The sequence below is a fragment of the Crinia signifera genome, chromosome 8 (genome assembly GCF_055691185.1).
Source record: "Crinia signifera chromosome 8, ASM5569118v1, whole genome shotgun sequence".
NCBI lineage: Eukaryota > Metazoa > Chordata > Amphibia > Anura > Myobatrachidae > Crinia > Crinia signifera.
The window spans coordinates 83,603,350-83,619,563 of record NC_139224.1 but is presented as its reverse complement, the minus strand read 5'-3'; the positions used below and the strand labels follow the sequence as shown (position 1 = coordinate 83,619,563).

The 16,214-nt window shown below is 42.4% G+C and overlaps 1 protein-coding gene across 2 annotated transcripts in view; it reads left to right on the top strand.

Annotated features, from left to right (window-relative positions):
• COLGALT2 (collagen beta(1-O)galactosyltransferase 2) overlaps positions 1 to 16,214 on the top strand; it is a 201,986-nt gene that overhangs the window by 164,809 nt on the left and 20,963 nt on the right. For both annotated transcript variants that reach the window (XM_083156772.1, XM_083156771.1), the window contains exons 8-10: positions 7,916 to 8,022; positions 12,810 to 12,942; positions 15,169 to 15,296. In XM_083156772.1, the coding sequence (XP_083012898.1) occupies positions 7,916 to 8,022; positions 12,810 to 12,942; positions 15,169 to 15,296 (368 nt within the window). The remainder of the gene's footprint in view (positions 1 to 7,915; positions 8,023 to 12,809; positions 12,943 to 15,168; positions 15,297 to 16,214) is intronic.

Sequence of the window (16,214 nt, the reverse complement as noted above, 5' to 3'; positions counted from 1 at the left end):
TATTGCACCGTGTATACACAGCTCAGAGAAGTGATAGTGTCTGGGTTTTTTTCACCGGCCAATCGGCTCTTAACTGTCATTTTTCAAACCAAGCCTGTAACTTCACAGTTAGGAACTTCACAGTTCCCTACATGCATGCACAGAATGGGTCCTGCACATGCGCAAAGTATTGGTAATAAGCAGTTTGGGCGTGATAGCACAGGTGCAGCCGCACATGAATGACCCTCCTCTGTGCAAATTCTATTTCCTCTATTTAATATGTAAAATACTTTAAGTAACACTACAACCTTGCCAACATTCTGACATCGGCTTTCTGCTGACGTATTGCTTGTCCACAAACAAACTAGTTCCCTTATGTAGAACTTTGGCGGTGCACATCATTTACAGAGAGAGGAATAAATTCCTATAACTGTTTTACCATTTTGGCCCCAAGTGGAATAACAAGGTGGATTTCGTGGCGTAAGCATACTTCAGGACACATTAGGTAAAAGTTTTTCATTTAAATCTATTGGGACCCCAATTTGGGAGGCATATTTACTTTTTAATCATAACATTCCAATCTCAGCAACATTACTTCCTGACCTCATAACTCTGCTTTGTGTACTGGTCCCTGGTTTGTCTCTGGAAGTAATTTTTACAGATTTTTAAAGAAAAATATAACTTATTGACAAACCTCCCAGTCATGGGTGGGCCAAAAGTTGGTGGAGCTAAAGGGCAGGTGGGCTTGGCCTCGGGTAGATGGGGGCGTGGTCCAGTACTGCATTCCCCATTTGTCATTTTTGATGGCTGCCCAGAGCTTCCCTGGCAGCTGGGCTCCAATTGCCCTGATCACACCCCTTTAACTCAATTCCATGGTCGGCCATAAATCATACAAGTATTAAAATTGCATTTCTATTTTACACATTTATGCAATTTTATAATTTTATATATTTATGGAGACACTGGGGTTTATTGTGTATGGGTTCTACATGTAAGCATTGGCCTCACCTCCTCCACTTCTCATAATAGGCCCTTGAACATGTCCAGCTCCAGGCCCATTTGGCCATTCATCCGGCCCTGAAGTGGCATTCATTTGCGATGCACATTTGTAGGTGATTTCTGAAAGTGAGCTCCGTCACTAGTGAGCAGAACAGCATTTGCAGGAACATTTTGAGGGATATCCTCACAACAAGCAATTCTGTTGACATGTATCCCTGCCTTAACATCTCAGTGGCATCCTCAGAATTGAATGAGCCATGTGTGTCCCCTTTTTTCTGGTAATTTGACGGATCATGCATAACACTGCATGGACTGTGGAGACAGATTGACACACTGAACTTATTCTGCTTCTGACAGTAGTATATGGTGTATTGAATTGCAGTGCAGCACACCACAGTGACCACACACATATTAACAAAAGCTGACTGACAGCCTGCCTGTGTACTACTGTCCCCACTGCATTGACTGACAGCCTGCCTAACGCACAACCAGTAAAATTACAATATAATAAAGTATATTAAATTATATATAATATTAATATTTATAACCCAGCACACAAACCCCTCTGCAGTCTGCACTGCACAACACCCCTCTGCTGAGTCTGCACTGCACTGCCACAAACTCCTCTGCACAGCACAAACCCCTCTGCACTGCACAACACCCCTCTGCTGAGTCTGCACTGCACTGCCACAAACTCCTCTGCACAGTACAAACCCCTCTGCACTGCACAACACCCCTCTACACTGCACAAGCCCCTCAAGTCTGCACTGCACAACACCCCTCTGCACTGCAAAACACCCCTCTGAGTCTGCACAACACAAACCCCTCTGCAGTCTGCACTGCACAACACCCCTCTGTCTGCACTGCACAGCACCCCTCTGCTGCACAACACCCTTCTGCATACTAATATGAGTAAAGACACAACACCCCTCTAGCCTGCACAATGCTCAGACCCCACTGCTACGCAGAGCTATGCACAGCAGGAAGTGTGACTATGAAATGGCGCTGAGCTTTTAGAAACTCTGCGTCTCGCGGGAATCTGGCGTCGTATTCTCTCAAGATGCCATTTCACAGTCACGCTCGGGTTTCCGATGTTCGGAGCGGATCAGATTCCACGGAATCCGTACCGCTCATCTCTATCTGTATCTCCTCTCTTGGCAAACTAATCAACTCCTTCAGTTTTCAGTATCATCAGTAAGCTGATGATACTCAAATCTATTTATCCTACCCTGAATTGTCACCATCAGTATTGCTCTGTCTCTGAATGACTTTCTGCCATTTCTGGATGTCACCTCGCCACCTCAAACTCAACATTTCCAAACCAGAATTAATTATATATTTCCACCAGCCAAAAGTAGTTACCAACCTGATATCTCTATCACTATTGAATACTACAATCAATCCTACTATGCAAGCTGCCTAGGTGTCATCCTTGACTGTGAACTGTCCTTTATTCCTCACATTCAATCTGTCTCGAAATTGTTACATACTTCTAAAAAACATTTAAAAATGTAGCGAAATAGTGTAGAAATTAAGCAGAAATCTTCCCGTGTGTATTCCCCATACGGGTTGGGATCATTTGGTCTATTGCATTATGGTAGAAAGTCATTAGGTCGAATCCATTAGGTCGACATGCTAAAAGGTCGACATGATTCTAGGTCGACATGGAAAAAGGTCAACATGATTCTAGGTCGAAAGGTCATTAGTTCGACAGGTCATTAGTTCGACAAGGTCATTAGTTCGACATTGTCTATGTCGACATTCACAAGGTCGACATGGGGTTTTTCACTGTTTTTTTACCTGAATGTCAACACAGTCGACATGGACACAGTTTAAAGTGCACTGCATCCCCTCGCATCGCTCGCTGCGCTCGCGATGCGTCGGGCACGGTGCCTCGCTACGCTCGGCACACTATTTTATTCTCCCACCACGCCCTAGTGGATGGTAGGGCATGAAATACCGCCTGTCGGCACATGTTGGCTCAAAAAACAGTGAAAAACTCCATGTCGACCTTGTGAATGTCGACATAGACAATGTCGAACTAATGACCTTGTCGAACTAATGACCTGTCGAACTAATGACCTTTCGAACTAGAATCATGTCGACCTTTTCCCATGTCGACCTAGAGTCATGTCGACCTTTTAGCATGTCGACCTAATGGATTCGACCTAATGACTTTCTACCATAATGCAGTAGACCAAATGACCGCATCCCCCCCATACATATGTAGATTTTGACTATGCATAATTGTTAGTTAAAATCACTACTATTAGGCAGACCTATGCAGTGTAGATACTTTATATAGCTAGAATTCACATGCGTCCTATGCAGGGGCAAATATCTTAATCAGTAAGGTACTATCTGCTTCTAGTGGAACAAGGTTACTAATACAGGGTGTGTGATACTTGCAAAAATTATAGTTAGAATAATGTCCTGCAAGGAGGAGGAGTCAGCCATAGAAGCAATATCGATAGCTTTCAATTAACTGGTGCAAACTTTCAGGGGAGGAGAGGTGCCCCCTTGGGGGCAGGAGCCTGGTAGCGGATGACTCCATTGTCTCCCAGAGCTACGCCTCTGTCTCACAGACTATTTCCCTGCTTGCATACAATGATAAGGAGTCTAAGGATAATAATTTAAATTAGGAAAAATCATTTTAAAAGAATAACTCAACTACCTAAAATATTAAATTACAGCACAGGAGCAGATCACGTTGTACTAGGTGCAATGGATCATGTGGAAAGATCTAATATTCTGATTTCTAGGATACTAGTAATCAGCCTGTAAAACATAGTTGTGATCAGTAGTGGATCTTACTGTTTTGGAGGAGGGGGGCTGCCGCAATGTGTCCCCCCCTTCTCCACTGCCAGCCTGCCACTGTCACCGCCGCGTTCCCCAGCCACTGCGCTCCCCAGCCTGTCCCCTGCACAGGGCCAGCGCATGCGCAGTAACTTCATACATACTGCACATGCGCTGGCCCAAGCCTCCATGGGTTTCCTTTGCAGCAGCCCCCGGAGGCTTAATCAGGTTCCCGGGCACATGCGCAGTATGGTCCGCTGTACTGGACATGCGCAGAACCCGTTTTGGGGGCTGCTGTGCATTTGAGAACAGTGAGGCACCCCGGAGGGAGGGAACACCTCCCAATGGGACTGCTTTGAGTGACTGGCAGGTCAAACTTCCTATAGGAAGTCACTGCCAGTCACATTAAAGCCAGAGCAGCCTCACAGACTTACTCCACTGGCTGCCATCTAGTTTCCTGGGCATGCAAAACATTTTATTTCCCCACAGAGATGAGAAGCTGCGTTAGCCTTTAATTATATAGGATAAATGGACATCAAATCACAATAAAATAATCAGATTCCACAGTGTTAAATAAATCTGTATATTACATTGTATTGCTGTCTAAGCACAAGACATAAGAGGGATTTTCTCTTTCAATGTTCTGTAGCTGTTTGCCAGGAGATTAGTGCCCAGATGTAAGAGGGAAGGAAGCACGTGTATGCCCCATAGGCACTCATTTTAAGAATCCAATTCTGCAAGGTAAAATCTTGACTTAACACAAGGACCAAAGTCTAAAATTTCAAAGGTCAGCGGAAGCTGGAGGGGCAGCTTCAGGGTAGACATTAAAAGTTGTTTGAGGTAGAGAGCAGTAACCCATTCCTAGGATTCCAGCACAAGAATGTCTTCCTACTAATTGAAGAGTTGCTGTTTACAATCTTGTACTAATTATCCCCAGGTGTTCCACAGCTAAATTAGAAGACTAAAACTTTATGCAGCTTTGCTCAATATGGATCAAAAGATCAAAGCTGTGTCTTACAGTCAGACAACCTTACATGTCCTTAACCTTAATGTCAAATTACTTTAAAGAATGAATAAAAATCATTCCTGACAACATGGATCTACTGAAGCTTGAGCATTTCTTTTGTTGCCTTTTTTGTGTTATTATACTGGATGAACCTAAAACAGTTGATGCTAGTAGCATCCCTCACAATCATGCAGTGCGACCTGGGAATTTGCCCGAGCGGCTGAGTCAACCAGGCCTTTTTCTGTGATAACGGTCAAAATTTCTGATCCTGGGTTATGTCCGACCCAAATTTTTTGACCTGGGTTACCTTTCACAGCTGCTGATTGGCTTTTTAACTGATGTAATGGGCAGCACGGATGGTGTAATGGTGCATTACTGCCTCACAGCGCTGAGGTCATGGGTTCTATTCTCACCATGGCCCTAACTGTGCAGAGTTTGTATATTCTCCCCATGCTTGCGTGGGTTTCCTCCGGGTACTCCGGTTTCCTCCCACAATCCAAAAAATATACTGGTAGGTTAATTGACTTCCAACAAAATTAACCCAAGAGTTAATGTGTGTGCGTGTACATGTGGTAGGGAATATAGATTGTAAGCTCCACTGGGGCAGGGACTGATGAGAATGTTCAACTATTCTCTGTAAAGCGCTGCGGAATATGCTGACATTCAGGGAAGACACAGGTGCATTTCTGTTTGAAGGGGACAATCCGGAAATAACTCTGGACCCAAAAGGGGTAATAGGAGCAAAAACACAGTGTTCAAAAACCTGGGAAAAAGCAGGGTCCAAGCTGTGGGTTTTGTCTGAAAGTGCCATCAGATTCTTTATGACTTGTTTAAAATGCTTTGACATTTAAGCCCCGTGCACACTAGGCAGACGTATGCACGTTAGCGATATTTTTGCCTATGTCGTCTATGACTATCTGCGTATAGTTCAGTATGTATGATTGATAAAGGTAAAGGTACAAGAAGGTGACTAGTAAAGCAAATGATTTTCTTTAAATTATCGTTTGCAATCATTCAGTGTGTATTCACTATATAATTTATTCTTTGGATCCGGGGAGTTCAAAGGAAATCATTGAGGATATCAGTGTCTGCCTTTATCTCATATTGTGTATGCAGCTTTAAGGCCCCCATACACTATGCGATTTTGGGACGATTTCATCCGATTTCGGCACTTTGGACCGACAACCGGGTGAAATCGGCCCAAAATCGCAGGTGTGTGATATCTGATCCGATCCGATGCGCGGTCCCGTGCGCATCGGACCGGATCAGGGAGGTCGGACGGTCAGCACTTAAGATCACATCTGACCTCCCTGTATGCATATGCCTGCTCACCTGACAGGCATATGCATGCAGACTAACCGGGGGAGCAGTGGGGCGGGCAGCAGGTCTCTGAGCGCTCAGCTGGCGGCGCCGGCGGTGTGATCACAGATATCATTCAGCAGCGCTGCGGGACGGGACGTGCAGTGGCGGGTATTCGATTTTTAAAATACCTGTCAAATGACTGGCCGTTCTCTGATTGGCTGAGAGCTCATCACATGTAAAATTTGGCTCATCAAGTGCCAAATTGTATGTGAGCCTCCCGGCGGCTCACAGGAGAATTGGGTCCGACTTGTCCTAAAGACAAGTCGGCCTAATGTATGGGGGCCTTTAGATTCGCAATATGTTCTGAAAGAGTGCTTCAAATGTTATTGTACTTATTTTACTTCAGAATAATTCATTTGTTAAGTGAATGGAAACAGTAAGCCTATAGCACTCGGTCATTCATACTTGGATGTAACATTGAGATCCCATTTTCTTTGTACTATATGTGTGCCAATTATAGAGTGCCGCTGAATTTTGTCAATGCCTTACTGGCATAGAATTGAGGGAAACAAGGTCTGGGTCAATCACAGTTATGATACTGTAGAACAGTAGTCCTCAAGTACCCCTAACCCTGGTCCTCAAGTACCCCTAACAGTACACGTTTTCCAGGTCACCCAGAGGGTGCACAGATTATTCAGGCACATTTTAAAAGATCACAAATGGAGCTAATTATGTCACTTGTGATTCTGTGTAGAGACCTGGAAAACGTGCACTGTTGGGGGTACTTGAGGACCATGATTGGGAAACACTGCTGTAGACTGAGGGCCAAATGTAAAAGGGGATGTGAGAATCAGAAAGAGATTTTGGGAGAGTTTTCCCAATTTTTTAAAGCGGAGATCATTTACACGGAAAAAGCAGATTGATTTTGCCATGCAAATGATTGCTGCTTTAAAAAGTTAGGGAAATCTCTCCCAAAATCTCTTACTTTCTGATTCTCACACCCTATTACGTTTGTCCCTATTACGTGATTGAATAGTAAGCGCTTTGACCATATAAAATAGCACTGAAAGGGCTCATGCACACAAGTGCTATTATGCTGCATTGACATCTGTTAATATACTGTATGTTACGTTTATGTTGGTAAATTCTACCAATATAGCACAGATAATATATATATAAATTGACACCACACATGTAAATAAAGTCTGATGGCACTTGTGCTTGGGACCTGACAAATATAGTAGACATGCATTTGCTGATGCAGAGTTAAACATCAGGTCAATTTTAATAAAAGTATATGTTTTGCTCATACTTGCTGATTTTTCTTTTCTCCTGTCTGGGAGTGTCTGGGAGAAGGCCGGAGGGGAGACCCGACTGTAGTATGTTAGGGGGAGGGGGACAGACATCACCAAGCCCCGCCTCATGGCAGTCAAACAAAGCAACTCGTGGGTCCACTTATTGGGGTAGGGGCTAAAATTATGTAATTTGCGTCCTTTTAACACTGCCCCTCACAGCGGACCCACAAAAAACTGTATTTAGTGCAGCACGGGAGGGGGTGCGGGGTAGGCAAGCCTGGTTTGGCTGTGCACATGCCAAAACCAAGTATACATAATTATGGGTTATGCGAAGTCACATACAGGCCAAACCCATCCTCACTTGAAACTGAAGGGGCATAAAGAGGAATATTTTAACATGGGTAAAGTTCAGAGAGCGTGTTAATAGAATTGTGAGCTATGCACAGTTACACCTACATGTAATTACACTTCTACAATTAAGTATGCAAAAAGAATTCACTTTAATTAGTTTCACAATTAAATGTTTTCCTCCCTGTAGATTTTCATGATTAATCTAAAGCGTCGCCAGGATCGCCGTGTCCGGATGCTTCGTAGTCTCTATGAGCAAGAAATCCAGGTGAAAATATTTGATGCAGTAGATGGCAAGTAAGTCTAATGTGCCGTAGTGCATTTACATTTAGTATTCTTCATCTTAAAAGCATTGTTTATTATTTATTATATTTCTTTGTTTACAAAACAGAAAGGATTGTAAAAAGAAATTACCACATTATTATGCCACATACGTTATATTCTCGCTCATCTTAAAGTTCACCAAACCCATACCTCCCAACTGTCACAATTACAGCGGGACAGTCCCGGTTTTCGGGTCCTGTCCCGCTGTCCCACCCGCGGCAGGCATTGTCCCGCTGCGGGGGGTGGCAGTTGGGAGACCCCCCAATCTAATAGAATAGACGCTGTGTATGAAAATGAGGTCGCGGCTAATTAGCATAAGCTGCGACCTCATTTGCATATGCCCCGCCCCGCATATGCCCCGAGTGTCCCTATTTCTGAAGCACAGAAGTTGGGAGGTATGCCAAACCTCAAATATTGTACAAGGTGATTCGGTGATAATAATAATAAAAAAACTTTTGTAGGCCACAACTCCTATATCCATATTTGCAACTAGTAAGCCCGTTCAAAACAAATGCTTCAAAAGCTAGTCTGCTACCTTGTGATTGCCTCTGTGTTTGTGCATGTGTGAGAGAGAAAGAGATGTAGTTTTACTCACTGCCAACAGATGGCAGTGTTTCGGAGACACACAGTCAGAAACTAGACATATATATATAGGGCAGTATTCAATGAAAAAGTTCTCCGTGCATGGAGAGCGTTTTATTTCGCTCTCCATGCACTCTCCGTGTTCCGTGTTGCCACTCCTGCTCCCTCTATTCAATGTGGTTAAGACTCGCCGCCACTCGCGGCGAGTCTTAACCCCTGCAGGGAGCAGGGAGCTTTCAGGGAGCCGGAAGCAGCCAGAGAGATTAAAGTCTCCCTGGCTGCTCCAGAGGACTGTGGAGGGGAGGGGGGCTCTCCAGGACCCAGGCTGCACCCCCCTATAGCCAGCGGGGGACCCAGTATTCACTGCACCGTTCGTGCATAGTTACGTTCGGGTGCAGTGAATATATGAATATCTAATGTGCGGCTCGAGCGCTCGGGCCCCCTGCTGGCTGCACTGTGTAAAAAAAAAAAAATGTAAAAAAATATTTTTTTTTAAATTAAATATATATTCATGTGCTATAAGCACATGAAGAAAAATAACATGCCCCTTCACAGGAAAAAAAACCTGATTTTTTTACACCAAAATTTAAAAAAAAAACCTTTACGTTCAAAAGTTCACATTCCAGCTCTCCATCAAAAGATGGAGAATTGCTACACGGAGAGAGACGGAGAAAATCACTTAAAAAGACGGAGAATATTTCACATTGAATAGGGTTGCTCGCTTTTGGAGAGCAAAATGCTCCGTCCAAGGCAAACAAAGCACAAATTCTCCACAAAACACGGAGAACTTTTCTCATTGAATACTGCCCATAGAGAGAGAGAGAGAGATTATTGATTTGCAGCACAGTCCTCATTGTATGGCACTGCAAGCACCACACCTATTTGCCACTTTGCTTTGCTTTCCTTCTGAAACAAGATTCAGTTATCAAACTCTCTGCTTTTTTGATGATTTGTCATTTGCCGTTATAATTATAAAATGATCACATAAATACAAAAGGAATGAGTTTTAATTTTGATAATTATCTATCTGACAGCAATAAGTAATGTCATACAAAGTTACAATTCTTTTCATCTAATAGTAGGCCCATGTTGACTAAGTAGAGGAGGGAAATATTTAACCCTTGGCCAGATGGCACCCACCAGTGGCACCCTTCCTCTCCCATAGCCTAAACCTAACCCTCCCCTCCTGCACTCTATCCAGAATTCCCCCTTTGCTTAATCCACTCCCTAACCCTCCCCGCTATTGCCTATCCCTAACCCTTAGTTATTTAATTTGCTAAAGCTTGTAAAAATAAAAAGGAGATAACAACCAATCAGATCCTGTCTATCATTTCTCATATGCATCCTAAAACATAATAGACAAAATAATATCGGTTGCTGTAGGCAATATCACCCCTTTCATTTTTACAAGCTTTAATAAATATACCCTTATGTTTCAGGATTTTGACAGTTGGGATCCCACTGTCGGTCTTGTGACTGTCCTGTCAGGATCTTCACCACATCCCCAGAGGATCCCTTACTTTTGTACATCCTGTTGTTAATACCACTTAGTGCCGAATACCAAATAGGCAGAGTAATCACCGGCCTAGGGGCCCGATCCCTTTTAGGGCCTCATGTCAAAAGATCAATATTATACTGATTTGATCTTAAAAGGAAATTACAATTAAGCTATCAAATAAAATAATAAAAAGAATCAACTGAAAGAAATAAAAACTTTATTTAACTTTAACCCATTAGCAACGTTAACTACATAAACCATATCACATTCCTACTGTATTACAGTTTCCACATCGTTCACTGTTGATAAAATGAAAATTGTATAAGAAGATAATTTGTAGGGTGGGGGTGTGTGATAATTTGCAAGGGGTCCCTCAGATTTTAACTGCCTAGGGGCCTCCACAGGGGTTAATCTGGTACTGATACCACTCCCTAATAATGTGGATCTTTATTTTGGTAACCTTGGGGGTGTGTCGAGATTGACCAAAGATAAATAAATTCTGCTCTGTTAGAACCCAAATCCAAAACTGAAATAGCAGCTACCCCAGTGTTTGCTACATAGAACACCCAGGGCTTAGCATAACAACCAGAATCCTATAATGTACTTGCACATTTTATAAAGTTCAGTTGCGATTCTCCTATTGAATCTAGTTCTTATATCAGTGATTCCCAAACTGTGTGCCTAGACAACCTGGGGTGCCTTAAGACTTTTAAAGGGATGCCTTATTTGGTGATCCAGGACCAACACAAATTATTGATGGTCAAGGTGTTAGGCAAAACCATGGCATCCATAAGGATGACAGTTAAGCACAATTTACCTTATTTAATATATTTCTTTTAATTTATCAATAAGAAACTTTTTGATTAAGACTGCCTTGAAAAAATACTGATAATCTAGAATGCCGTGATTGCAGAAGAAAGTGTGGGAACCACTAACTTAGATGCTGCCAGTACTGTAGGTTAATGTGATTACCAAAACAAATGAGGCACACAAATCAGGTCTAATACTGAAACAAATACAGAAAAAAGTGGAAAAGTTGAATAGAAATATAGAGAACAAAAATAAAAAAGTGGTAGTGTAATGGTAGCACTGCACCCATGATACACCCATAAAACCCCATCACTGCTAAGTGCAATCAACTGCTAAAGTACATATATATATATATATATATATATATATATATATATATATATATATATATATTTATAGGCTGTAGGTTGGGGCTGAAGACAAGGTTTATATCCCCGAAACGTTCCCCTCCAAACCTCAATACAATTTTTCTACTTTAAACCAGTCTCCTGAGTGCCGCACATTCCCATGTCTGTGGGATCTTTGGACATTTGCATTGTTTCTCCTTTCTGCCACCTGGAGCAAGTTGCTGCTTAATAACACTGAGTGCCGGCAGCATTGGATTTGTATATATATATATATATATATGGGATAATAAAGGCTTTTTACTTGCATCAAACCAAGTCTGACGAGTGCCGCCCTCATTCCCACGCTACATATTTGGATCACCAATCCTGGGGAAGGCAACGCAGCATAAACTTCATATTTACATTGAGTGCCGGACCACACATCTTGTATATATATATATATATATATATATATATATATATATATATATATATATATATATATATATAAAAAGAAGTGTGGTCCCAGGTTGGCGCTCCAAATGGTCAAAATAGTCCCGGTGCCAGGTACATAAAAGTAGACATCGTAAGCCTTACCACTCACAACGTGTAGGAACGGGCACACAGGAATCAAGAAAGTGGATTTGTTACATAGGTGTTGAAGACAGTGGCAGCTGCTAACCCGACATTTGTTTCAAGATATAAATATATACTTACATTATATATATCTGATAAGATAACCAAACATGTCTAATTTCCTTAGGTTGGAACAGCAGAATCATTAGGAACACTCTAGGGGCAGGACAGGCAGGCATCACAATGTTTCTCCTTGTCATCACATTTTAAATTCATGCCATATAATCTTTTTCTCCCCTGATGCTTCAACGTAATCCTTGGATCCAAATTAAAGAGACTGTTGTATTGGGAAGGTCACACACTGTGACAAGTGATGAGGCAAGCTGCGTTCCAACATGCCAGCCTGCAGCCATCTCCTAATGGGCCCCATACATCAGCAATCACAATTTATGGATTTCCAAATAAAGGGATTTTTTGGCCAGATAAATGGATTTTACAATCTATCTGACTTTGCCCACACATTACAGATTTATTTCAGTGATCAGCAGATATTTCCATCTAAAGATTGCATCTTCATATCTGGAAATTGCCCAATTGATTGCTGTTCATAATGTAAATAGATGAAGAAGACGAATTGGGAATGCCCACACATATAAAAAAGATCCGCAGATAATACCAGATTATTAAACATGTTTAAAAATCTGATTAAGCAATCGATTGGCGATTTTGATTGGGATTGCCAAAAGGGGGAGCCTACACATCTAAAATTAATTGTGGCAATCATCTCCATATCTGAAAATTGTCACAATTAATTGCTGATGTATGGGGCCCTTAACACAGTATAGCGATACTTTTATTATCCAAACTTCAAATAAAACATGAAAGCATTTCTCAAGTGTTTCTTTAAGGTGATTTTCACCAGTAACAATAAAGGATATTCATTGCTAACCATCTCTATGAATTTTCAGAGCACTTAATGCAAGTCAGCTGAAAACTTTGAATATAGACATGGTACCAGGATACCATGACCCGTACTCTGGGAGAACGCTGACAAGAGGGGAAATTGGATGCTTCCTCAGCCATTACTATGTGTGGAAAGAGGTACGATAACAGTGCTAATATATCACTGACAGTAATGAAGGCATTAAAACTAAGTAAAAGTACTTAACACCACGTTCTATTGAGGGTCATTTCATTGGATTACCTATTTAAACTAAGCACAAAAAAATAATTTGGCTCTGGACAAAATAAGCAAACGCTGAGACATTGCATTATTTTATGACATTTTTCAGGTTATCCAATGTTTGTCCAGTGTGGCTACATTGGTTACCTAATAACTTATTGTCTCTAACTATGGGCCTTATTCTAGTTCACTCTTTCTGACAAAATCCTTCTTAGTTGGACAAAACCATGTGCACTGCAGGGGGGCAGATGTAAAATGTGCAGAGAGAATTAGATTTGGGTGAGATATTTTGTTTCTGTGCAGGGTAAATACTGGCTGCTTTATTTTTACACTGCAATATAGATCTCATTTTGAAGTAAAACCCCATCCAAATCTAATTCTCTCTGCACAAGTTACATCTGCCCCACCTGCAGTGCACATGGTTTTGTCCATCTAAGAAGGATTTTGTCAGAAAGAGTGAACTACTATGTAACAACACTTGTTGGATCAATGTATCATTTTGTTACAGACATTGTAAATACATTGTATACATGTACACTTAAGTTAAAGGTGATTTTTAAGTTAAAGGTGATTTCCCTGCTAAATTTTTTTTACACTTTTAAATTAAATATTTGCGACTCATATAGTAGAAACGCATTGCTTTTGGATTTATTTTTCTTGCTGTTCTTTTGCTTGTACATACTATGGATCAGATTCAGAGATAGATGCAAATGTCTTCATAGTTGTAATTCCACATGCAGGAGTTGTGTGAAAATATGCAAATATCACAGCCACTGGGATTTATATTAAGATGCCCATTGGCGGTGTCTTAAGCTGCCCATGCTCCCGCGCACCTCATCGCACAGTACAAAAAGTATGTGCTTGCACATACTTTTTGCACTTAGGTTTCATCAAATTGCACAACGCATGCACATGCAATGCAATGCAATGTGATCCCTGCTATTGCAGCCCACAACGCACGCCCGCATCAGAACGTGTATGGGCTGCTTTAGGCTCATCAACTATTGGATACACAGCAGTTGATAATTGTCCTTCTGTGTAAAGGTGCCCATACACAGTACGATGAACTCCATTCTTTTAGTACTAGATTGCATAGCATCAAGTACAAAAGGCATACAATGTGCTACAGCACTGTGCTTTTTGTACTAGATACAATGTAATCTAGTACTAAAAGCGCGGGCTGCACAGACATTATGTGCTGCATGATGGGATGTGCACAGGAGAGCGCATCTCATCGCACTGCCCTGTTGCACCGTGTATGTATGGGCACCTTAACTCTATGGTTGCACACCATGGCCCCCAGAAGAACAGTAAGATGCCTAAGACATTGTAACTATATACAGAATGAAGCTGCTACATGCGCCCAGAATGATCGTGACATGCCATATACAGTCTGAATCAGACTCTAAGGGGGTTATTCAGAACTGACAACAAAGCTGCTTTTTTGGAAAATGGACAAAACCATGATACACTGCAGGTGGGGCAGATGTAACATGTGCAGACAGAGTTAGATTTAGGTTGGGTGTGGTTAAACTGAAATCTAAATGGCAGTGTAAGAATAAATCAGCCAGTATGCACCCTGTACAGACACAAAATAACTCCGCCAAATCTAACTCTCTCTGCACATGTTACATCTGCCCCACAATGCAACATGGTTTCGTCCATTAAAAAGCATCTTTGCAATCAGGTCTGAATAACTCCCTAACGAGGGTATTAAATCTGGGATTCCGACTCTCGGAACAGTCGAAATCCCGTCCATTTTCATGTGATCCGTAAATTGTCGGAAACGGCAGCTGATTGTCGAATAGCGACCATGAATTTGACAATCCACGGACATTTCCAACAAAACAGATCAGACTAAATAAAAAGTCAGATCTGACACCCTTCAATGCTGTCGGGAAATAGCGGCACGGATTGAATACCCCTTCAAGACCCTAAATAATTCACTTTTCACTAAGTTGACCCCTAACCAGCTCTCAGAATTCTATGCACAACCATGGCTTGCTACAGGGAATTCACATTGTTCTGGTGATGCCAACAAAGCATCTGCATTCGCTGTATTGCTTTAAACTTGTTGCGTCTGAAGCAGTTGTTGTTATATTCTTTATTTTGTACTAACTCTTTTCTTAAATATATAATTTCAGGTGATTGAGAGGGGCCTTCGGAATGCTCTGGTTATAGAGGATGACGTCCGATTTGAGTACCAGTTTAGGAACAAACTATTGAAATTGATGAATGACATTGAAATGACTGAGTTAGACTGGGACTTAATGTAAGTATTTTCTTAATAGGTATTCAGACTCTAACTCTAAACATTTATCCTCCATTTTCTGTAAATACTGTTTCTTAGCCCGTGTGATTTCAGCTATTTGCTTCCGGAATCCCCCCCTGCATATAAGCTTTAAACGTATCCCACTCAATGGCGGACGTAGCCGTGCCCTGATTCACCTCCCAGAATTCCCTCCAACAATTAACCATATTATCCTCCTGGTCTAGATAGTATAACCAGGTACTTGTGTATTTTGGCGGCGCCCATCGCATCGCATACCATAAGGCATGCGATGGTATGCGATACTGTACAATGTCATACAATTTTAAAATTGTATGACATTGTACATGGCATACAATGCCATACAATGCGATGCGATTAAATATTGTATATGCACCCTAATGGGTGCTTACAATGTGAAATGCACCCCCATGCCACCCCCCCCCCCCCCACTATAAAAGTGAACCCGAAGCGTGGCGAGTGCAGCGAGCCCGCGAGGGGCGGCGGTACGCGTCCTCCGACCTTTTCATACCCCCACTATCCACATCGGCGTGGAGTTGAGATTAGAAAGTGTGGCGAGCGCAGCGAGCCACCGAGCCCGAAGCGTGGCGAGGGGACGCAGATACCTGTGAAGCCCGTGAGGGGACTCAGATACCTGTGAAGGTATCCGCGTCCCCTCGCTGGGCTCGCTGCGCTCGCCACGCTTCGGGCTCGGTGGCTCGCTGCGCTCGCCACACTTTCTATTCTCAACTCCACGCCAACGTGGATAGTGGGGGTATGAAAAGGTTGGAGGACGCGTACTGCCGCCCCTCGTGGGCTCGCTGCGCTCGCCACGCTTCGGGTTGACGTTTATAGTGGGGGGGTGGCGTGGGGGTGCATTTCACATTGTAAGCACCCATTAGTGTGCTTAAAAGCACCCTT